We start from the raw sequence: 25,414 nt of genomic DNA on the forward strand, positions 1-25,414 counted from the left end.
AGGCTATATTTCTTGTTTAAAGAGAGAAGAGAAAGAGAGAAAGTTTATGATTAAGTGAAATATTCTAAAATCTCTTGCTCTATATATATATATATATATATATATATATATATATATATATATATATATAGCGTATATCTTCGTATAAAAATTAGATTGTTAGAAGTTTAAGATCCACGATGTGCCCATTTCACAATCGGCACGCGATATCATGTCGTGTCCTTCCATACAAAACCATCCATTGATTCAGACATTTCCACCAAATGACAACGAAGTTGGACGCGACTTTGCCGAACGTGACCGGAATCGCGTCTCGTCTTCTCCGCGCACGGCGATCACATTCGGCATTTTCCAGGCCTTAAATGCTCGCGACGTCGACGACAAGATGGCCAAGAATCTCGCATCCCAACAATTCCTCCTTCCCTGTGAAATGGCTATGTTTCCATTCAGTCCGGTCACGAAAATGCCCCCGCGGAATTTCCACCTCGCGATTTTACACAATCTATCACTTGAATCGCGCCATACGATGTTACCCGAAAGGTTAAGCGATCGATACTTTATGTGTCGGCGCGTCTATATCGAAAAGGTGTTGAATTGTTTAACGGTGAATATATTGAATCAACGTCGCGAACCGCGGAATGGAGCGAGTTATTCGCGATCAGTGCAAAAATTTTCGTTGAATGTATTTTAATCCTGGTATTTCTATCTTGAATTTCCATTTTATCGAATCTGAGATGTATTTTTCTCTCTTTTTCAAGGTACGCCACTTATAAAAGGAAGAAAAGTATATTTTCTTTGTATTATTGTCTTCCAGCGTTTATTGGAAAAAAAGGATATCCGCTTTCTTTTCAAACAATCATTGCAAAATTAATCCGTTTATATAGACGGTGGAGTGCAGTTTTAATTAAATATAAGAGCTTATAATTCCGAAACTACTGATTCCTCGATATTGAAGCAACCGTGATTGTTTCCGTAGCGTGCTATGCATAAGTTTGTACATAAGATACGGCATTATGTGGCAATACTTCATTAATAATCTATTTCAGGAGCGAGAGAAGAGGAGCAAGAGAGAAAAGAGAGAGAGGGAGTAGAGAGAGGGAGTAAAGAGAGTAAGAATAAAACATTTAGTCTTTTGATATCACACAATCGCTTCTTTTTTCTCTCCTTCCTCGAAGCTTTTAAAAAAATTACATTAATATTTGGAATTCATGATGTGAAGCTTGTAAATTAATTCTTTCCCTTCATGATAAAAGACACGCACTTCAATTTTAAAACTCATGCTAAAAGTCTAATACATGTATTGTTTCAAGAACAAGCAGCTTTTTCAATTTCAAGATTAAAAATATAGCACGGCAAAAGAGATATTATGGTTTCGACAATCAAGTTAGCTTTTTCCGTTACATAGGTTTATATCAATGATAATATTTTTCTATATGACTATGAACATTGGAATTTGAAGCGCGATCTATAGAAATTGACGTATTGTTTAAATTGTATTTCGTTTGAAAGGATGACGGGAATATTGGACATGAGGCTGACGATCGACGGTCGATTTTAACGAGCGTGTCCCATAAGCGTTCCGCGGCATCACGTCAGTCATGAGCGAAAGGAAGGGGGAAAGGGGCCGGAGGGTCCTTCGGGAATCGAGGGCTTGATTAAACTCGGGATAACCGTGGTAACAGGTGTTCGCTATCGCGGACTCGTGCTGAATCAACAGCGAACAACTTCCCCGGGATGGTCCTTCCCTCCCTCGGTCGTACTTCTCGGACGCCGCTTTCTCTCTCTCTCTCTCTCTCTCTCTCTCAGAGATTTGTATCCGGCGAACGTGACGGAAGGAAGGACATTCGTGTCATCCCCAACCGGACAATCCCGATCTCGGCATCCGCGTTCTCCCAGTCACGCGTCCGAAAGAGTTTTCCCAGCGTATATCCTGGCGCTTCTCTATATTGAAGCAATTCTACTTGCTTAACGATTTTACAATATACTTCAAGCTTGAGAATTTTATAAACTAAAATCCACTTTAAATGATCCATAATTTACAACAAAAAATTCAAGGCAGAATTTTATTTATAATTTTGCGTGCCATCCTTAATAATGCATATGTGTATTCTAATATGTATACATATGTATTTATTTTATATATGCGTGTATTTTATTCTTTCAAATTTTTGCGTGTGTGTTTCCTGTAATAGAATCCTCTCCCGACTTTTTTGCATGACTTATGGAGCGTCTAAAAAAAGTGTGCTTTATATATAAACAGAATTTAATTATTTGAATATTTCATATTACAATTCGAAATTCATATGATACTTTGTATTATATTTAAATACTTGAAATAGTAACATTTAAGAACGTAAAGAAGATTGATAATTTCTAAAAAGCTCTCTCGTTATATTTCGATCCATCGTTTAATTTATCCTAACAAGCATTCAGAGAAACGCGCCTGGACATCGATGTACACACCCTGTGCATCGCTGTAGGAAATTGCCGACTGCTCGATACGTATCTTGCAAATGGAACCACAATCTAGCATAGACTGTAGAATGGCGGCTATTCCGGAAGTTGGTCAGCCTCGCCGGCATTTACTGATTTAAGCTGCGGCCACTGCTGGCTTCAATTAGGAATTGCCCGAAATCCTACAATTCGTAAACGAATATTTGGCAATCTGTCTCTGGCACATATAGAAAACGGAAATTGCCGCGCTATGAATTTAATATCCGTCTTTTTATTTCTTTGAATCTTTGGATATGTGGTTGTCTGAAATTTCGGCGCGCGTAAAATATTTATCATTTAAATTCTCTGACTTTTGATGCGATAAAATGTAAACGAGCCACATTTCTTGGTATCTTTTTGAGAGATATTTAAATATTTAAATTAATATTTCAAAAGGCATTTAATAATATGAATACATTATTTGATTACATGGATTGCTTGAAGAAAAACAGTTTTCATTTCTCTTAAACATGAAGCTCTACTGTTGATCTTTATGGTCTTTTCTAAACATTTATTCTATTCGTCTTTACGTAAAGTTAGCAAAGCACGTTAAATTCTAACTTAATGAACTGCTAGCAAGAACTTTCCGGGGCGTCTGGTTTTGGAACCAGAACGCGGAAATTAGTTGCACGGCAGTCTCATCGGGAAACGATGCCAACCGCGTGTGCGCGCCATATCGCTTAACAGCTGTAGCAAAGTATTGTCGGCCTCAACTATTTTCCAACGCTTCGCATCGCGATTCAAGAACAATGAAAAAGCACGATCGTTCGTTCCGCATTCCGTAATAACCAATATTTTGCTAGAGAAAGGTGGGGAAGAGGGGGATATTATGCGCTGTTTTCAATTATTTCAAATAAATTATTTGGGTTAATACATATAATGCTTGTCGTCCTGGTACACGAAGAAGATAGAAGACCGAAATTATACGAGATATTCGCGAGAACTAAGGATATGGCTCGTGTAAGATAAGGTTTGATTCCTTAGTGTCGTAGCAATATTAACAAACGTCAAAAAAAAAAGAGAAAGAGATCTCTATACATCATAAGAATCTCTGAAGAATTAACACATCGTTTTTATTATTACTACCGATAATAGTTGTGATACTAAAAAAAGAATAAAAGAGAGATAACTGTTTTTATAAAATATAACTTGAAAGATTTCATATGATTCAAGGATTTCAACATCGAGAAATTTCAAGATTAAATGATCCATTCCAAGATTCATTAATTTAAACGTGTACGACGATTTGTAGATTTCTTTTTTAATTTCACAAGAGAAGATGCCAACACGCTGATTCGGTAATCATCCAAGCACTTTTTTCTTCCCTGATAGAAAAATACGGCGATATTTTGCGATCGCTGCGAATAAATAAGTTTCGCATCGGATCGCCGCCGGAAGCGTTTTCGACATTTTTGTTTTTCTCCGATAGCAGCGCAAAAATTCGATAATATCCGATGGCGCTTTGTGTCTGCGAGAGCCGGTACACACTCGAGGCATACCCGGTGATGGATGTTCTCTGAAAGCCGACGCTATGGAATGTAACAGGCCGTCATCGGAATATCAACGACCGTCCGGTATTCTCGAACATAGCCGAACGTAATTAGACATCCCGTCGAGAGCAAGAGATGGAGTCATCCTTTTGCTGCATCGCGTCATGCTTAAAACTGAGCGTTTGGAATTTGAAAGATGAAAGCTAATATACATCAACGTGTCTTAAAATGCGTGCGTGCACTAAATGTGTCAAAAATGACTGCTTTCGTCAATCGCAGTATAAACGAATAGAAATAATAGCCGCGTTAATTAATGCCAATTATTAATTAACGATTAGCAAACTGATGGAATATCGATATTCTAGAATGTTAATTCGAGAAATAAAATTCTATTTACAAGTATATTCACATCCCCTCTTTACTTTTTAGAAACGAAGCTCTTCAAGCCTCAGATATAGCTATGTCGCGATCGTACATACTACCGATTTATCAAAAGGACTGATAAATAACGAGACAAACGCGTTTCCCGCAGCCTGTCCGGAATCGCGAGCGGAATGGATGGAGCTGGGCGGCGGCGGCGGCGCGGTGTGCTATGCGCCGTCACGTCTGGGCAAACTCGTTTTGCGTGTCACCGGGTTTCCCAGGGTCACTCAACAGTGCCACGTGAGCCAACACCCTGAAGAGAATCATCATCGCGAGACCAGACACTTGTATCTGGGCTTCCATCATCCCTGGGATCGGGATCTCTGGAAGAACTGGATCAAAGAGGTAAGCGAACTTATCGCTATTCTTCCGCGCGAAATTGAGAACATTTCTAGAGATGATATCTCACCAAACACATATGTGCTAGAGACATTGTCTTAAAACAAAAAGAGAAAAGAAAAAGGTATTGGAATCGAATGAAGTAATTGAAGTCGCCGCATCGGTTAAAAATAGAAGAGCGTAATAATTTTTTATGAGTAAAATTAATAATCAATATATGTATTGTGTTAAAAAAAGGAATATTATTAATTTTATTCTCGAAAATACATTTTTTTTACATTGTCACTATTTATTTATACAAAGTATTAATTACTTCGTTTTATTTCCTTTATATGGTGACATAATTTTCGTATAATATGACAAATAATATAAATAATATGATATTATGCGTACAATTTTTATTTTTTCTAAAGTTTCTCGAAAGTCTTCTTAGATATGTTAGTAGTATTCTGTTATTTTATTATTTTTATTATTATTTATTTATATATTTATTAGTCATTGATTTATTTGTTTGATAATTTATTCAGAGCCTATTTTGTTTCATTTTTATTCTATTCTATTCATCCACATTAATATTCTTTGCTTCGCGCGTACCTGCCAGATGATTGAGACGCTTCGTTCTCAGGAGCTTTGATATTATATGAATTTAATCTATCATTCATCTCGATATGTAATATTTAGACAAAAGATTCGGTTCTGCGAAACAGCAATGCACACTACTGCGATGCATACGATAAATAAACACAGAAACAAGCTGTCGCGGTGGTGGGTATCAAAATAGAAACAGTGGAAATCCATTTTTCAAGGGACGGGTGAGAGAATCTTTGATACATACAGTCGGTGTCGGTGTTTGCCCGACAATTTCAGTCGCCTTAAAATTTGAGCTCCCTCCGTCGTGAGCTGAAACCGATTCTTGGAAAATCCCTTCGAGCGTGTGTTACGCGACTCCAACGGGGAAACGAAGCAGATTCTCGCGTAACGAGCTCGGACAAGCTGAATTTTGCATGATACTCTGGCAAGATAAGCGAAGTCGATATTTACAATGTATAAAGGTTGTATCGACATACGCAAGAGAGAGAGAGAGAGAGCAAAAGGATATTATATTTCGCAAGGATCTGCGTAAATAGCTTTGGATCTCGCGTCTCTGTGCATCCCACAACTTATGCGCACCCTCCCCCTTCGACTCCAATAACCATCGAAAGAGGAGCTCTTGCGCATGTAAATAGGTCATGCGGCGAGTAGATAGGTAATATTCCGAGGCATACCGACCGCGTATCTGGAAAGGAATAGGTGGAACGTCAATGCGGCAGAGCAGCAGCGAGCAGAGTGCAACATGCCGGAGAAATTATGTCGGACAGAAGAGACGATGGTGACGGAGGAGGGGCGGGAAGGGTAGAGGAAGGTGCGGGCGGCTTCCGATAATGTCGTTACATGTCGACGGGCAAGCGCGGTGAATTAGAATTGCGTCGATTGTCGGCTCGCGCGCGCTGCCCGATGCAAATGAGAACAAACATAGACGTTATTTTGATGAGCTTCGACAGAATTCATCGATTAAACAAAAAGAACAATTCCTCCCGACACGTTTCGCATCGCCGAGCAATCCCGCAAATATCGGTGTCGTATGTAATGCGCATCTATATTTATAATTACAAACGTTACATATAGTTCTCTCGGGAGAGAAGCTGCGAGTTTTGGAAAGGAAAAAGAGCTCTTCGTCTCACCGAGATTTTATACGATAAGGCTTTTTTAATAAATGCGCTGCAGATATCATATCGCTGCGGATCGATTCTTCAAAGGGCGTTTGATTAAAGCGCCAGCCGGAGAAGTCAAAGGAAACTTTATCCTCTTTTTCGTCTCCGCGAATTCGGGACTGAAAAGATCGAGCGAGAGCGAGGGGACGGCTAGGTCGGAACTGAAGGAAGAGTCGCTCGGGGACTAGCGGGATAGCGAGAGGAATCTAAAATGATGCAAACATTGGCCTAAAGGCACATCCTGAATATGAAATCACGATGAACAAACTTCAATATCCAAATGCGGCGTAACGGGGGAGATTGGTGGGAGAAAGAGGTAGGGGATAAAGAGGTTGGAATAGATAAGGGACGAGAGTGTACACACTATCGTTTCCGTGCTGGACCGTCGTCAGCATCCGATCGCGAAATTATCGCCGATTCACGATCGATCCCTCGATCGATCTGCCCGCGACGACACACAGCTAGAGACATATATTTTTTTTGTAACTAACATAACGTCCCGTGGCGTTTTCAAGCCGGAACAACATCCCCCAACGGTTGAAACGATCTTTGCGATATTAAAACGTGGTATGCTGGACCGAATAATTCGGAAGAAATATCAGAGGATAAAATAGCATCACAAGCATGTATCAGGACTATATATGTATAATAACTGCGAACTCTCTTCTCTTAAAAAAAAGAAACGGATAGTGAAAAATATATTTACAAAACGAGCATCTCTCGCGGTATTCTAAGCGACTGCTTCGAGGCCGCTTGGCGAGAAAAGCAAAACGGTAAAAATAACTTTACTATTTCTGTTTTACTTGCCCTACTTTCGATTCTTCTCAGTCCAGATAACAATGACAATTTACGAGATCATTTAACGCATTATTACACAGGCGAAGCGAACGAATTCGTCGAATGCATTTGCCAGCGGCGTCGAGCACCGAAGTTGAACGTGACACCGCTCGAAACGCGAGATCATGATTCGGATAAACACGTTGCTAAATATTCAGCGATCACTTGTACAAATACGAAATGCGGTCCATCTCCCTCTCTCTATCTCTCTCTCTCTCTCTCTCTCTCTCTTCCTCCCTCATCATTTCCCTTGAATTATTCAACACATAGTATTTTGTCGCTTTTCTCCATGACGCAAATGCACAGCCGCCGCCACCGCGGAACACTATTATTGCATCGACCGGATGCATCGTGATCGTGTTTAATCCGTCCGTTGAATTTTCCGCTAATGCATTGTTGCGCGATGAATGACGAGAATTTCGCGGTAACAAACTTTCGACGGGGAATCTTTCCTCGCTATTGTTTATTTCATTTCGCGTCGTCGACTTTGCACGCGAAAAAAAATTTGTATAACGCGTGTCAGAATTCTTTTAATAGAGAGAAGTCTTCATGATTTTCTGCTATCTTCATTTTTCTCGTATTAAAAAATCTAATTGCAATTCACCTATATTATATAATGCATGATTCTACATAATAAAATAATATGTATATATAATCACGGAATATACAAGCTTATTTAAACGTGTAAAGTTTAAAAATATACGAGCAAATGAGAAAAAGTACTGATTGCGAGACAGCTACTTATTATATGCAATATTTATTGCACAAAGAAAAAATTGATTCGTGATTTAATTAATCCGCGGTATCATCTCGTCCGCCTTTTGTTTAATATTCGTTGGCGGAATCGTACTCAAAGCGTCAAAGCGAGTCGTTTTCAAGCACGCGTCAGATAATGAAACAATTTTCTTGAATGTCGGGTGTCGATGACACGATCGAGTGGACCGTGACGTTTTGTAGTGGAAGCGTCATTATTGGCGTAATAGAAGCGGAGCGGTTTTAAACGGATGAGACTCTATGACAATTCAGTTTGATACATCAGTTATTCGTTGCTGAAAGTATCGACATTCTCTGTTCGTTGAATCAAACGGATTATCAGCAAATATCCAGTGTTTTAATTCTCAAATGAGATTATTTTCCTTTCAAAAAGTTGAATAATACAATTTTTAGACGTTTTAAAATAATAGTTGAATCCACGCTTATTTTTCTCTCATCGTGTAAAATAATAAAAAATTGTATTATTCTTTAAAAAAGAATACGAGAAAATATTTCCGATATTAACAGAGAATTCTCTTTTTTATACATCGAATGCATTAGTTGCTGGCAACTTCTACCAGTGTCAATATTAAAAGATCTTTCTCAATTAATCCTTAGTCATACATTTTTTGTCACAAAAATAATCAACATCATTCGATAAATTTAAATCTCAATTAATATCTAAGAAATAAATACGTGACGCAAAAATAATATTCTAATTTAGAGAGAAAGAAAAATATTTTTTAATATATGTGTGTGTGTGTTTCTCTACGGTACATCTCAACATAATTCCGATAATATTCTCGACGATATAAGTATTACGGTTAAATAAAAATAAATGGGGATTATTTAATTAAAAAAACCGAAATACCAAGAGCGTGCGTTTAAAAATTTACGCGGAAATTGGAAGCTCATGCGAGCTTACTTATTAAATTCTCAAATCCCGACCGACATGTCCATATATTCGATTACGGTCGCTCGAGGATATTCTGGTTGTGATAAATTTATCGCGCCGATCGTGTTCCGTTTGATGGAAAACAATGGGAAAAATTAAAAATAAACAATTGCGGTTCCCGAAGCAGTATAACGAGAATGATAGCTTTCAATCTGATTATCCACGCGGAGCGCGTTTACGCGTGTTAACAGGACGCATTGACCATGAAGCAACGCTGCGCAAACATTACTACATTCGTAGCTGCGTGTCACCGTCTCATTAATTAATCGTATTCGTCGCGTTCGCTGCGTCCGCGGCTGAAATCGAACATCAGCGACGGTGATGCATCCATAAAGAGTCTGCGTTCACCAAGTGTCACGGGCTTGCGTATTATTTCTTTCAATTTGCGATCGAATTTTTAGTTCGACGAAAACTCTTCTTTCAACATTATAATTTTTGTTTGCCCATTTTTACCAGCGGCATATAAAATAATAATCCGAGATGTGTGTATAGTTCACCCGTCCCGTTACTACAAAAACATAATCCCGGTGTTATTCACAACTATATCTGTTATTTCATCCCGATGCATCTCTCGTCGGATACGTATTTTCATAAAAAAAATTGTCTCTCGCGCGCAGCGTATTTCACACTGCGAATTTTTAACACCGCATCCGTGACAAGACGCATTTTAATTTGTGACGTAATTACACGCAAGAGAGATCGATCTTTATTAGAGATAATTTAATGAACGAAGAACAGTTGAGAGTTTTCGTCTCGTAAAAAGCGTCGCATTTTCTCTCAATTCACTACAATCATTTAATTTCGACATATACATCAATATACAGGCTGTCTCCCAATGATATATACAACTATGGTACATAATTAAATTAAAAAGTATAGCGATTATTACAAAGTTTGGGTATCGAGAAAGTTTTGGAATTACTGGTTATTAAAAATTAATTAATTTCAAGAGCGAGACAATGAAGAAGAAAAAATGACGACAAAATCTTGCTTTACAATTAATTTCAACTAAACTTCAATTCGCTAGAAGTTTTGTTCACGCAATGTGATAGACTCTGATAAAATTTTTTAATTGAGATCAAATACAAACCAAGCTTAATTACCAATTTCCAAAATGCTCGAATTCTCTAACCAAAAATATTGAAAAAACAAACGTAGATTCATACAGAAAAGTCTCTCTCTCTCTCTTTCTCTCTCTCTCTTTTTCTCTCTTTCTCTCTTTTTGGAGAGCATGATTTATTAATTACTTTGCGTGCATAATAACACGTATTTGTATTCTAAAACGACGCGTCGCATAAAATCAATCTCCATCGAAATTAATTTCATACTGACGCACGACTCTCTTTTTATCCGAGAAAAGCGCGTTCTGTTTATATTATATACGAAAAGTGCACCGCGCGCAATCCGTTTCGTTTGATGATAATGCAGCAGCCCGCCATTAACCGGAAATTATAAGAGGCTCAGGAATGACAGTGAATTATCGGGAATGAGAGATCGCCGTGTGCGGTGTGATGAATCTCACGATACCGCTTTTCGCGGTACAAAATCACAAACGACAACGAGAAAGATTAATTAATGCTAACGATACGGTGCGTGTATTGGCGAGGATCAATCTCATTCGGTGGCGACTCGATCACTTATATATGATGAAGGCGTACATAATTAATTACTTCATTAAAAAATTAATAAAACGAACGAGTCATGATTTTGCCTCAATAGTGACACTTATGATTACATATCGATTTTTTAAAGCGGATATAATATGAGAAATATAATAACCCAGAAAAATCAATTTTTGTGTTCGATTATTTCAAAAGACGCGAAAATTTGGAGTAATTAATTTTTTATTTTCATAAAAAATATGGTCCCTCGATTACCTATTTTGCAATAAAAGTAATTGTATGCAAACTAAATTATTTATGAAAATATCCCCCAATAAATCTAAAATAAAAACTAGCTTCCACTTTTTCAAGATTCTCATTCGAGATCGATCACTAAAATATTATAATATTAAAAGCTAGCAATAGTGACTTCCACGAAATTTTACCTTAATAAAGAGAGCAATCAGATTCACAAAAAAAAAAAAAAAAATCTGTTATTAAAATTAAAAAACTAAGATGTTTGTATATATATACTACATATTATATAATATTTAATCTAAAGTCCAATTTATTCATTGCTTACTGACCCGTGACTCAATTCAATAATTTTGATTAATTAATTAATTAACGGCAACCTCGATTATCAGTATCTGCATAATATATATTATCAAATATGGCAATTCAATCTTTTTTGTATTGCATTAATGTAACTGTTTCACAGCTGAATGGGATAAAGATTAAATGCACTAAAACTCTAGTCGCGCTTTGATTCACCTATGTACGCTATGCACCTTTGATTCATCTATGTACGTTATGCACTTCTATACCTATGAACATTGCATGGCCTATCCCGATTCAGTCGAGCATTCACAGGCATGAAACTATACGAATTCATTCGCGGCAGCGTTAATTACCCGTAATTAATATCGTAATTTGTGTATCATAGGCTGATATTTGCCGTTATAAATGCCGCAAAATCCATTTTTACGCGGCTTGAACAAATGCGTGCTTAATTGAAATTTCACCGTGAATTTTCCCGCGTTATCTAACCCGAATTAACTTCCCGCTACCGCGCAACATAAGTCGTAAGTCTTACGTGACGATATAAAGTGCGAGCGTTTATTTCTTATCACAAATTAATCAAGCTTTACGATTGCCAATCGTTAAACGCCAGTAGGATGATTCAGAGATTTTTCCTTCGTTATACGAAAGATATTTATTCTCACGCGAATCCTCGTGCAACTAACGGGTTTTCGCTGCGAGTGTAAAGGTAAAGGAATAGAATAACGTAGGAGAGAAAAATCGTGCTCGAGGGATAAAAGCTCTACCCTAATTTCTCACGCACTCAGAAAGGGAACTGCCCCTGAAGGAAGATAGCGGTGATTAGCCTTGCGAAGGGTTCCGAAATTAGGGCTGACTGTTTTTGGGCATTTATCACTAAGACCTGTGGAGAAAACTTGGAAGATCTAAATTGACACATTCATCATTTGAGTTACCGAATAAAAAAACAATATTGCAGACAATGTGATGCTTTTGCGTTAATTCATATATCGTTTTTATTGTAAAAATAATTTACGGAAAAAGATAACTTTTTTATAGTATTTAAATAAATTATTCAAAGAAGTGACTTCTTATTTTCGAGTCTCTCTCAACTATTCCAAGTAAAATAACTTTAACTGTTAAAACTTTTAATTTTGAAATATAAATTTATTTTTAATGTACGCTTCGCGAACTTTGCTTACATTTTGCAAATTATGAGAAAACAAGCAATTAGCACAATATAAACTTGTCTTATCTCATATCTTGTGACAATGATGTTATCTACTGTCACAATTAAGTGAGTACGTTCGATGCTACTTGAAACTATCTACATCCTGGAAACTTGTTGGAAAAGATATAAAGTTCAAATAGCGATTTCAACCGTAAATCCCCGATTGGACCCGCGAGGTCTTCTTGAAATCCACTGTAAATCGCGAAAGTTTCCCCTTAATCGCTGAAAGGCACTTCGGAAAAGTTGCCAGTTACAACACTCGCATCGTTATTTTCGCCTCTCCCCTCTCGGATTGCTTCTCGATCATTCTTAAAATTGTTTGGTTGCTCGGAATATCGGTTAATATATTTGCCTTTACAAAGACAATAAAATAAATTTATTCTCTAAATTCGTTTTATAAACTGCGAAATTTGCAACGCTAGACATCGACTGACAATGAGAAGAAAAGACACAAATTTCATCGATGTTGCATCTAGATTTAAAGCGAAAAATAATTGTTGGCTTTTATCGGTTGATCGTAACTCGTCTCACTAACGAAAACAATTGTAACTTGTAAATAAATCCGACAAAAGAAAAACATATAAATTAAAATTACTTATATATTTTCTGTGATCGTTGTAAATTATTTTAAATTTGTTCGCGATAAAGAGCCGATATTTCTTTAGCACAAAAAAATAAATTGTTCTGCCATTACATATAATATAAGAAAAAATCCAATGCACGTAATCTTCCCTCTTTCTCCATTACGCAATCCAATGCACATAAGCTCCCTCTTTTTCTACTATGGTGATCCGTTTTTTGTCAAAGTACTATTGTTATTTACTGGTTTATATTGTTGCCCATCCCCCTCTCGCGCACCGCCCCATCCCGTTTTCGCTCTCAAAAGATCTTTACGGGAGTAAACCAGCAGCGGATGTGCGTTCACATGAATTCCGCTTGTTAGTCACAAAGAGGAAAACACCGAGGGCAGGCGGAAACCCTTTCGCTCCTTTGTTTTTTTTTTCTTTTCCTTTTTTATTCGCCGACGAAATAATTTCCAAGGGCCCTTAAAAGCGCGTCGCATACCTATCTGCCTAGCGGATTTCTGTCATGATCAAAGCGCGAATTTTTATTAAGGCTCCTTATTAAGTTCTCGTGCGGAACTTTCCTCGTTACGAGCCTTAGCGCGTAGAGATCTTAACGTTTTAACGCCGCGCCCAGACTTTCTTACCTGAATTCATAAAATTTCGCCGAGGAAACTTGATGCCGCGCATTTTTCCGCGACGCAACGGCATGTTAAATCAAAATTAATTATAATACTGCCTCTCGACTATCACAAGGATCGCCTTCCAACCGAAAATTCGCGATAAAGACTTAATTCTATTCGCTAAAGATTAAATGAGAAGAGACGCATTCGCGTCGAGCTTTTCCGGATGGACACGGCAATGGAAAAACGTCGTGGAAACTACATCTTGCGAATGCAGTCTCGTGGAAAAGTCGCGAACTTTGGGATTAGCCAGGAAGAGGAAAAAGGAGAAAGCAGAACGAGAGAAAAAACAGAAAAGGCATCTCGTCCCACCTGATTTTCCAAATCCTTCCGGAGCAGTGTAAGACCCTTTCAAGTATAAAAGCAGACCATGGCATGCAGGAGAGGAAATGAGGAAAAGAGAAATCCGCGAGGACGATAATGATGCTCTTGTTACGGGAAAATCCGATCGTTCGATTAAGTCCGCCTTATATCGGGTGTCCCGTTAATGAGATTACGCGACGATCACTCATTAAACGTTTCTTCATGGACAAACGATGCAGAGGCGGACGGAAAACATCCGAGTATTTTTTCACGTATTATAGGCCGGTTGAGGCGAAAAAGAGAGGAGAACAATAATAAGAATACAACAACCGTCCGCGAGCGATCGATCGAGTGGAATCGAGGAATCGCGATTATTCGCGATGCAAAATATGCAGATGCAAATATCGCGAAAAAAATGATCAACGGATCAGTTGCAAAACCGTACTTTTTTTCTGTTGCAACAAGGGAGGCTGAGAAATAACGAAATGGCTTGTTTCACGACAAACCTGCAAAAAAGAGTTTATAAAGTCAAAATGTTCTTTATTTTAATCAAACGCACGATTGTTTCGCGTTGGCGATTTATATCAGAATTTATTTTAGAGCGTTTTGCGATTATTAATACTTTCGGAAGTTGCATTTGACGAAATTGGTCGATTCCTACAAGACAAACAGCCACGTTGACTATAGCTTTCCGGTTCATTGGGCAAGATTAATGCGTTCATTGTGCTGATGCACAGCGTGTTTACCGTGATTGTCTTGTTAATCTTTTGAAGCATATCGATGCGCACTATCCTATCTATTGGATGATTGCATAAGTTCGTGCCCGATTTTCATAGATGGCATTAAGTTACTGCATGGCGGAGTTCTATTGTTTTCGTGTGGTAATTGTTGCTTACACCGAATAGATGACGTTGTCTTATGTCAATTTAGCGTCAGACATTGTTCAAATAAGTCCATTTGTGCATAAGAGAAATCATTAAAAATGGAGAACGAAAAGGTGCATTTGCGGCATGTAATGTTATATAAATTTCGGAAAGGCGTGAGTGTTGGGATTGCACAAAAAAATATTCAAACCGTTTATTTAGACCGCGCTCCTGCTCTCCGAACAGTCAAAAAGTGGTTTGGCAGATTTCGAAATGGTGATTTCAACATGGAGGATCAAACCCGCTCTGGACGGCCTTCTGGCATTGATGATAACATTGTGCATGCCTTAGTGGAAAGAAACCCAAGGATTACAACTGAGGATATTGCTGAGAGGCTGAACATCGATAATTCAACCGCTTTTTGCTAAAAAAAACTACAGTGACATATATCTTCTGTCAAGTCGAGAAAATATAGATCGTAGAAATTTGATATACATATATAATTATACAATAACCCTACGGTAATTATAAATAAGAGATCGATTTCAGGTACATCTACTTTAAATTTAAATAGCTGTCAAATAAACACAATCATCTTCCTCGTGCGAATTTCAAATGTCTAAATATTTAAAAATATCAATATAAGCATATGTGCATGTAATTTTAATTATAAATAGATAGAAATGAATAAATATTTAGAGAAAAATAAATAAATATTCAATAGATATAATCTCTCCTTCTTTAAGAAAATAGATATATTTTTTCAATTATAGCTCAAACATTTAAAAGTATTTTTTCTTAACACTAGCAGTCAAGATTTTAAAAAAATTTAATGATTAAAGTTTCATTTCTCAACATTTACGGCACCTCTAAAAAACGTAATGATTAAAGCCAGTTCCGAGATTGTAACACTATCTTTGGAGAAAGGAATGAGTTAGATTGAAGTAAGAAGAAATGCTACGTTGATATGGCAGAACCCTGTGGAAGAACTAATGTAACAATATATGTATGTACATGTATGTATGCAACATATATACACACATACATTAAGAGAGAGAGAGAAAGAGAGATGCGATACATAAAATTATAAATAAATTTCTACCTCAAATTTTGTCGTAGAATTTATACATTATTTAAAACAGATTTATATATTGTACTAAATGTTTATGTGTTTTAAACGAAAAATGCTACCGTCGCAATTGCCGCGATCAAATTTTTGCACCAGATTTTCTCCGAACCATCCCGTATCTTGTCACTCTGTGTCCCAAAAGTCGAGCGAGGTCCCGATTAATCTCCCTGCACGAATCTTCCACTCACTTAATCGGCCAATCGGTAGATATCTACCCTCGTCAATTTCTCTCTTTGCGTGACACACCCCCACACACACACACACACACACACACACACACACACGACGTTTTCAGAACGAGAACGGACAGCCGCATTGCAATGCATTTATCGAACGTCGAGGAAAGAAGAATCCTTATCGCGTTATTCAAATATCCTCCTCCGTGTGCATTTGCGATCGCGCGTGTATCAAATATTCCTCTCGTCGTCGCTCTCCTCTCGTGGAAAGCGCAGAACTTTGGATAAAAGACTCACGGAGAGCCTCAGTGTGTAACGTATCCCCAGGACGCTTCCTATATTTCCGCGGATCCTTCCTGTATATCCCGAGACATGTTCCCCCCTCTCTCTCTCTCTCTCTCTCTCTCTCTCTCTCTCTCTCCCTCTCTCTCTTTCTTCGTATTCCCTACAGTTACCCGTTCGTAAATTACCAAGCAACGCAATATCGTTAAGCGCCCTTATCTCGCGTCCTCGCTCGCGGGGGTGTAGCTCTCACAAGGGAACAAACAACGAAACTGGAGTTGGAGTTTATTAGCTTTAACAGCCAGTCATACGAATCACGATTGTGTAATGATATCGACGCAATTAGCTTTCCTACGACTCTATTAACTGAATGGGGTTTGTGTAGACCCACCGATGTTTATTGCGGGCAAAATTTAACGATCAAGCGACTCGCGATTCTAAGTTATTATTACATTGTTATTACGCGCAATCATATTACAAGAATAAAAGCCCGAGTTACGTCGAACATACGAGCGTCACGTACGTTCATTCTCGCGAATACGTTATCTAACAACTTTCTTTCGTCTTCAAATGACTCGTTCGATCGAGAAGTGAACTGCGGAATTTCCCCTTAACGAACGTGCTCGTTCGAACAAGCCGAGATTGGATCGACACGCTCGGCCCACCGTGAAATGCAAAATCTAGGCGTTCCACGACATGGTCGGAAAAAAAATCGTGGCCATCGTCGCGAAATCATTGGTAAAAAGGATACAAATACCGTTTGCAGGTCCTGCGAAAATTGCCTTTCGATGGAAAGGTGCCGTGAGAGAATCTGCGAGATGGAAAAAATGCCGGAAAAAAAAAACTTCGTTCACTAGCGATTAGTACAACGTTGATAAAAGTCGGCCAATTTCTACGGTCCAACTTCTCCACCGCGCGAGCTCTGAAAGTTTTATTGAAGTTTATTTACCACGCGATTTTCCTTGGGCGCGCGTCAGTAAACTTTGCGCGAGAACGTTTCGCATTTTTTGGATTTGAGAAACGCGAATCCTTTCGTGACGTTTCCCCTTTCACCACACAAAATATGTCAACAAATTTTGAGACACTGCTTTATTAGACAATTATTTTTTCAAGATTATTATTGATAATTCGTTCTTGCGCAAGGACATATTACGAATCGCGCGTGTTTCGATAATACGTCAACTTAATGAAACTGAAAAATGTAATTGCTTTAAGCTAAACTTGCTGTTTGCAACGTTGAAAATGTTTCCGACCCGGGAATATTTTGGAGGCGATGTATCTCGAGTTATGTATGACGTATCACAGCTGTTACATAATTTAAATATATTATTTATCCAAGTAGAAGAACAAAAAAATAGCAATGTCGCGGAGGATGGCAGAGAGCGAATTCCAGTCGATATCTTGTTACGAGAAAATAAATGTTAACGAGAAGGCGGTACGAAAGATATCCAAGGAAGAGGCAGAAGAAAGAAGAAGCACGCGCCGTTACGCGTGCATTTCAACGGTACGCGAAATTGATCATCAAATTGGCCATTAGGGAAGTCTTCCGGCCGCGTCGCGATGCGTTTCCGTAATTGAGAGAATAAGGGAGGAAGGACTCGACCGTGTCGCCGATTACTTTTATTTCGACCGCTATCGTAGAACACGTAATTACGCTTGGTAATACTCGAGAAAATACGTAAATTACATTCTTAGATCCTTCTCGATATTTACACCCTTTAGATTTCTGAATTCTGATTCCTTGAATTATCGTTAGAGAATCTTTTCAATCCTTCACGAATATATTTTATAATTCTTAAATACTTGGCAAACTTTGAAATTTTTTTACCGTATATTTAGCATATTGATAACGAAAAATCAAGTTCACCTTTTTCTACAATTTAGAAGAAGATAAATTTAATTTTTTATTATCAATATATGACAAAAAAAATTCAGAGTTTGCTCTCTAATCTTCTTCTTTCTCCTTTCCAAATCTTTTTATATTCAAAATTCGCAACGAGATTCTATACGTCTTTTTCTCTCGAATTGCGCTATCTCGGAATCAGATAGATATATCTACATGTCTGTCACAGTCAAGTAAAGTCGGAGAGGTCGAGGATTCTCATTCAAATGTACGTGTATCCGTGTGCGTAAGTGTGTGTGTGTGTGTGTGTGTGTGTGTGTGTGTATGTGTATAGCCTTCCAACGGTTAAACGTCAATGTCGGAGCAGCAGCACGTGTCGTTCTCTCGTATAGCTGAGTCTCTCAAGCTGAGACCCAAAGTGTCTAGCAGACGCAAAAATTGCGCGATCTAAGCACCTGAGCGTGTTCTCTTCCGCTTTTTATGTGGCGCAGGACACGCGACAAACTCTCCGCCCGGCTCCTCAGTGACGTGCCGGCGGTAGTCGCGAATAATGCTCCGTATCTCGCGAGCAAAAACGAAGATTGCGCACGAATCAGTGTTTTTCGACCGTCTTTCCGATCGAAAAAAATTCCATTCACGAAACGCGTATCTCGAACACTTGGTGCATTGAAACCGTTACTTTTCGCGATCGTGTCCAGCTTCGACAAGAAGAAATTATCGTTGGGAAATTGGTGGAATTAAGATGCCAAAGAGCGACGTTCATTCCGAATGCTACGGCGGTATTCCGTAAAGTTTTCATTGAGCTCGAGGAATATGTACTTTCGCAAATTTTCAGTCCGTCAAAGGATTCACAGCGTAGCGTAATCATGAAGCTGTTTGATACTGAAGATTAAATTTAATCAGTTACTTGCAAGTGCAATTTTTAGAAATATCTAAACTTTATAAAAACTATATATACACGTGAATGATTCTTACTCTGAGGAAGATTACCTCAAATTTACTAAAAGAAACGAGATCTATGCTATGTTCTGATCACAAATATAAGACAGATAGGACCGTTACATCGATTTCCGGGACACTTTGTTTTCAACTTTAATAAAATCGTTTTCGAATTTCATCTGTTAACTCGAATTGCGCAACAACTGCAAGATAAATGCAATCGCCACGTGCGCATTGGGCAATTAATTAAAAGTTGGAAACGTCAAAGAAGCTTTCGAGAGCGCGTTTGAATGTCGCCTTTCCCTCTCGACGTAATCCCAGGGAAATTAATCGGAACGGATCGGTTGTGGTAAGAAATTTTTAACCGTCCGCGTGGAAACCACTGATACGCGGTTGTCCAATAATCGATTAAGCGAGATTAATCTGACTTCGTGAATAATATTATTAAACAAACCGTAAACCACTTTGCGATGCATTAATCTAAAAAAAAAAAAAACATTACAATCGAGTAAAAATTTGCGAAGATATCACAAAATGTTTATCTGCCATACAAAATAATTGTATTTTATTATTGTAAATTTGATAGTCGATAAAATTTTTTGTACTAGATCGTATAAAATAATAATGTATTGAGAATTTACATAATACACACATCGCGCGCGATTTATATTTTATCATAAAAAATACTTTCGCGCGGATTTTTACTTATATATATAAGATTTTTATTCAAAATTATACATATTATTTTAAAAAAATATAAGTTTATTTTATGAGTTAATCTTTTAATTTTAAAAGTAATTGTTCATTTTTTTTTCATTTATAATATATCGATATATTGTTTATCAAACTGTGATTTTGTGATTGTGAACTGCACTATATGATGTGACAATTCTGTATTATTGATTAGAGTTAACGCGCTTTAACAACAGCAACAATTTTAATCATCAACTTTTCATAATCAGCTACTTTTTGTCTCTAATCTTCCTCCCATGTTCCCCGCATAATTACCACGATTGTTCTCTCCACACATTGAAGAGATCCGTTTAACTGTTTACATAATTCTCACAATGAATTTATTCCGCACGTGCCAAACGGTACACCGTATTAAACGAATTCGCGCGTCCGATCTAGTAACAGTACTCGCTAATTACATCTCATAATAATCTTCTCACGCGTGTCTCTCTCTCTCTCTCTCTTTCTCTTTCTTTCCCTCTCACGCCGTATCTATTTTATTTTATATAATTCATTATTTACTCGATTGCCATTCTCGATGTACACAGAAATGATATAGATACTTATCTCCGTTATAAGAGTGTCAAGATAATATTGTCGATATTATCATGAACGTGCATCTTTACATCCGCACTCGCTGATGAAAAAAAAAAGAAATAGAAAGTTTTAAAATATTAAATAAGTGATTCTCATCGCGCGGGAGAAGACCGTTCCATCTGCTCTCGCGCGGCGGATTATCGCGGATTTTCGTTTGACGACGCATCAGTATCGTCGACCGGCCGCAAACTTTTCCGACATCACCGGGAAAGTTACTTTTCTCGTTAGCCACCATCGACGAGCGCGGACGATCGAGGAAATCCGAAAAGAGCTTCTTCTTTCTCTCTTCTCCATCTTCGTTCTTTATCATCCCTTCGCTACCTTTCGCTTCCTCTACCTCTACGTCTGTTCACGGTGAGCTAAGCGCGTCCGTTAGCTGGGAACGTCGTTTCGTCTCGTTTCCTTCTCGTTTTCACGCCATCGTCGTGTCGACCAACCGATACCGACGCGAATTTGCTCTTTTCGCTCTTCTTATTATTCGTCGCCGGTTCTCCTCCTCGAGGAGGAGGTCGACGAGTTCCGGATCGAATGGAAAACTCGAGGACGGCCAAGCAAATTCGAGTCGCGATCGAAAATTAGAATCAAACCGAGTTCCGATGGGAAATTATCGTCAGGAAATTGGTGAAATCGAGATAAAAAGATGGAATTCAAATTCTAAGGAACCTCGCTCACGAAAACGCTCGAATAAATTTTATTATTTCAAGTCTTGAGGCTATGAACGCCTTAAAAATAATTGGTTCCGAGATTATGAAAACGATACATTCGACTATATAAATATCGAATCTGTACGATATAAAAGCACTTTTTCCCTTGGATCTGATGCGTCCCACGACCGGAAATTAACGGACCGTCATCACGCGACGATCGTGCTCGCTCACTCGCGACTCGAGAGTCGCTCACTCTCCCGCGATATGACGCGATATCTTGCTCGCTTTTCCTCGTATAATCCTATTTTCCCCTTCATCAACGGTGGCACTTTCCCTAATGGCGTCCCAAAGAAAAGGCTTGCGATTACCACGGCAAACTGCATTATCGCCTAAGAAGGTGTTCTCATTTTCTGCGAATCCTTAGCGTCAAGAAGCTGCCAAATGTCAAAGATTCGTCAAGTTAAGAATAATAATTATTAGTAAGCTGGCTAATAATTCCCAACTCTAGAGTGACATCAAAAATCATAATTTAATTTAAAAAAAGAGAATAATTCTTCCTGAAAAAAAATACAAAAATCCAAGAGTGCAAAACGTAAGATAACATTTTCCGCTCGATTACCTTATTTACAATCAAGATAAAAAAATAGCATAAAAATTCATCTAAAAATCCAAGAAGATGTTTATACATATAAATAAAAATACCGGAACAATTGAAAGGTCTTTCGCACATTTTCATTTTCCGTAATGATCTTGAAAGTTGAGGAAAGTCAAGGAAATTCCTTTTAATGATAATGTTTTTGTATCCATAAATGTAAATGAAAACACTTCTGTTAGAATTATCCTCAATACGATGAAATAATATGGAGCCTATCCACATTTTCATTTTTCGTTATAGTTTGATTTGATGCGCGATGCGCGATGCGCGTTCTGCTTTCTAACGATACTTCCGCAGCGGATTTTTCCGTCGTATTGTTTTAGGGAGCTTCTCGCACGCGCGATCGCGGACGAATCTAACGCCGATAAGAAAGCTCTGACTGACGTCTTCATTGTTCGGTTGAAAGTTCGCCGCGCGGACAATGAGGCTATTCGTAGCCGGCGCAACGAGCAGAACAATACTTGTCGGCACAAATATTGCTCGTGCACCGGCGCTACTTTACGCCGGTTTCTTACAATGAAGTTCAACGAGACTGAATGTATTATGAATCTTTAACTCGCCCGACGATAAAACACCGTCCAACTTGCTGTTTTCGAAAGATGTAGCGTGCAAAGAATGCAACGCGGAGACTGCATTATTACTGGCACGTATCCAAAATAAACAGATCCGAAGTAATTAATTCGATGTGCGACTTAAATTATTTTCAAAGGTAAATTTTATTCAATTTTATCAATTGTTTAAATTTAAATTTTGCAAAAGATATAAGTAAATATTTTAATCGTGTTTTTCTCTTAATGTTTTTAGTCCTAACTGGATTTTATTAACAAATAATTAATTTACAATTTATCGATTTCAAATTTATTGCAGAGTTCTAGCCAAAAAAAAATACAGTTATGTGGCACTCTGTATGGAGGCATAATTTATATTACCGTATATATAGAAAAGTTTTTAAAATATATGTATACTATATAAATATGTAAAATTTTACGTAAAGCTTTTTATTTTATTATTCACTACGCGTACATCGCTTTATTTTAGATTTGCGAGCAGTTCGCGTTTAACTTGTACCCATTCCGATAATTGCGTCACATCGATCGGCCATTTTACAATTTCGAATATGCGAGCGTTCAAGAGAGAACAAATCGGAACAACGTGACGAAATTATAACGTTAAAATTTATTTAAACGTTTGTTTCGGCGAGTACAGACCCTTCACATTTGATTAATCATCGGGTCATGCGCAATATTGTTAAATTATTGATTCGTTATTAAGCGAGATCCTTCTCGTCTCTACGCTAACGAACGAATTGATTTAAGCGTAACTATAGCGCTGTAATATACAAAGAATTGCGAGGGAACGGAACGTCATTTATATCGAAATCAATATTAATTAAAATACAATTTACATTTTAAAGGACCGACAAAAATTTGACGAGAGAAATACACCGATATGAAATTAAATGTACAAAAAACAAAAGTGAGCCTTTTTATAAGTAAACTTTTAAATGGAACTATTATATTCCATATAACGAAATTATGTGCTTTGCTTCGCGAATAACATTGCATCAAGATATATCAAGATTTTAATGTTAAACGATTAATTGTGCGTCCAATGAGAAAATACACGTGTTTTTGTATTATGTAAGAATAGGCGGCTGTGCAGAAGATGGTGCGTATCAAGAATTTGATTGCTTGATCATGGACAATAATTGTGACAGGAACGATATAGACACGGACTCTTTGGAGTTCGAGGTAAATGGCATATGTGGGTTCATACGAATATTGCAGCTAAAATTTAGCTAACAATAATATATCCAGCAAACTGACATCTCTCAATAACGACATTTCTCTATTTATGTAAGATAAATGTTTTATTTGAAATGATAATATTATGCAATCTAATATAACATAATAATTATATATATTTTAATATTATATATTATTAGCATATATAATTTTTTTTTCGATTAAATTATTCGCTCGGTGATTTGTTGTAATAAAAACCAGAGAGAGAGAGAGAGAGAGAGAGAGAGAGAGAAGTGTACTATTTTAAATATATTTATCTAAGACATCGAATTGTTTTAATACTTTTACAGGCTACGCAGTTATCGCCATGTCCGAAACGATTAGACTTGAGTAAAGGGGGCCTGTCAAGAGTCCCTGAAAGCGCGATTGCTTTCCCAGCAATAGAAGAGCTTGCATTGGGATGGAACCAGTTCAGTAATGTCGATAATAATTTGAAGCTTTTACACAGGTATATACGCGTTCTTCATATCTACATTCATACATAATTTTTTTTTATATACTGGTTAACATGAAAGCCCATTTGATTCCTTTTGAATTTAGTTTCATTCTCAAATTAAATCAATTGAAATATATTGTGAGATAATTAGAGCGGATAGATTAATCCGTCTCTGATAAGAGCAAGAAAAAGCGCGAGCGCACATCCGATAGCGAAACAAAATGCGGCGAGAAACTACGTGGAAACTTTAATTGGTACTTAATTCATACGTAATTCTCTCGATCTCTCTCTTTCTATATTCCCGCGCTAGGTTTCCCAAACTTCGTGCCGTCCATCTGGAGTGCAACGATCTCCGTGGAATCCCGAGGGAGCTTCTAGAGTTGCCAGCGCTGACCTATCTTAATCTCTCGGACAACAAGATCGAGATAATTCCGGCTGACATCTGCCAACTGGTCAAGTACGTACATAATTCCTCATGTGCTATCTATTTATCCTGCTCACATTTATTTAAATCAGTTAGACAGACTAAATAACAATTTTCTCTCAAATTGGAGAGATCTTTTTGCTTGTTTATTCTTTGTTATCAGAAAAGATAGAACCTTATCAGATGTGTGTGGAAGTTATATAAAATCTATATATTATATTACTTGTTTTTCATACATGAGTAAATCCTGATTCAAAATTTATTCCGTTTTTTATTCTCAAGTCCATACAAAAAACATACTTCAACTCGACCTCGAAAATTTCCGTTTTTTTCCCAGGTTTTATTTATCTCTCGATTTGTGTGATATTAATATTACTGCAATAATACATCATACTCGACGCCTCGATAACACGTTTTAATTTATTGCGCATTGCATTTAAAATTAATTGATATTAAACACTGATATATTGCATATTTACATTCACGAAATTTATTTTATCAGTCGGTTGTTGCCGATTTGTACATATTGCATTAAAGTGCACACGGCTAAATTTTCCCTCTACGCCACCTGATTTATGCGCGTCAATCTAGGAGCACAATTAATTACCAACACATTAATCACACGCTATTGTCGATCAGCTCTGATAACGGGCCCCTGTGGAAAATCAGCGCTCGCGATAATGATCGAGTAACACTGTTAATTCTCGGGTTTGATGAAAAACATGTAATGGCTATCGACTATTGACTTGGAATAAACTCGAAAGAAATATGTAACAAAAATATTGTAATTAAAAAATATATAATAAATAAAACAATTATTTCGATAGTTTCATTCAGCTGCGTGAAAAAAGATTCAGACAAATTAAAACAAACCATAAATCTTCATTTATCAATCTAATAAATAATTTTTGACGTATAATTTAT

The 25,414-nt window shown here is 37.5% G+C and overlaps 1 protein-coding gene across 1 annotated transcript in view; it reads left to right on the plus strand.

Annotated features, from left to right (window-relative positions):
• Positions 1–25,414, plus strand: part of LOC115243631 — a 63,121-nt gene that overhangs the window by 24,468 nt on the left and 13,239 nt on the right. The window contains exons 4-6 of the mRNA XM_029820766.1: positions 4,516–4,751; positions 23,921–24,078; positions 24,377–24,527. Of these exons, the coding sequence (XP_029676626.1) occupies positions 4,516–4,751; positions 23,921–24,078; positions 24,377–24,527 (545 nt within the window). The remainder of the gene's footprint in view (positions 1–4,515; positions 4,752–23,920; positions 24,079–24,376; positions 24,528–25,414) is intronic.

This window comes from Formica exsecta, unplaced genomic scaffold (assembly GCF_003651465.1).
Source record: "Formica exsecta isolate Colony F162 unplaced genomic scaffold, ASM365146v1 scaffold72, whole genome shotgun sequence".
In the NCBI taxonomy this organism is placed as follows: domain Eukaryota; kingdom Metazoa; phylum Arthropoda; class Insecta; order Hymenoptera; family Formicidae; genus Formica; species Formica exsecta.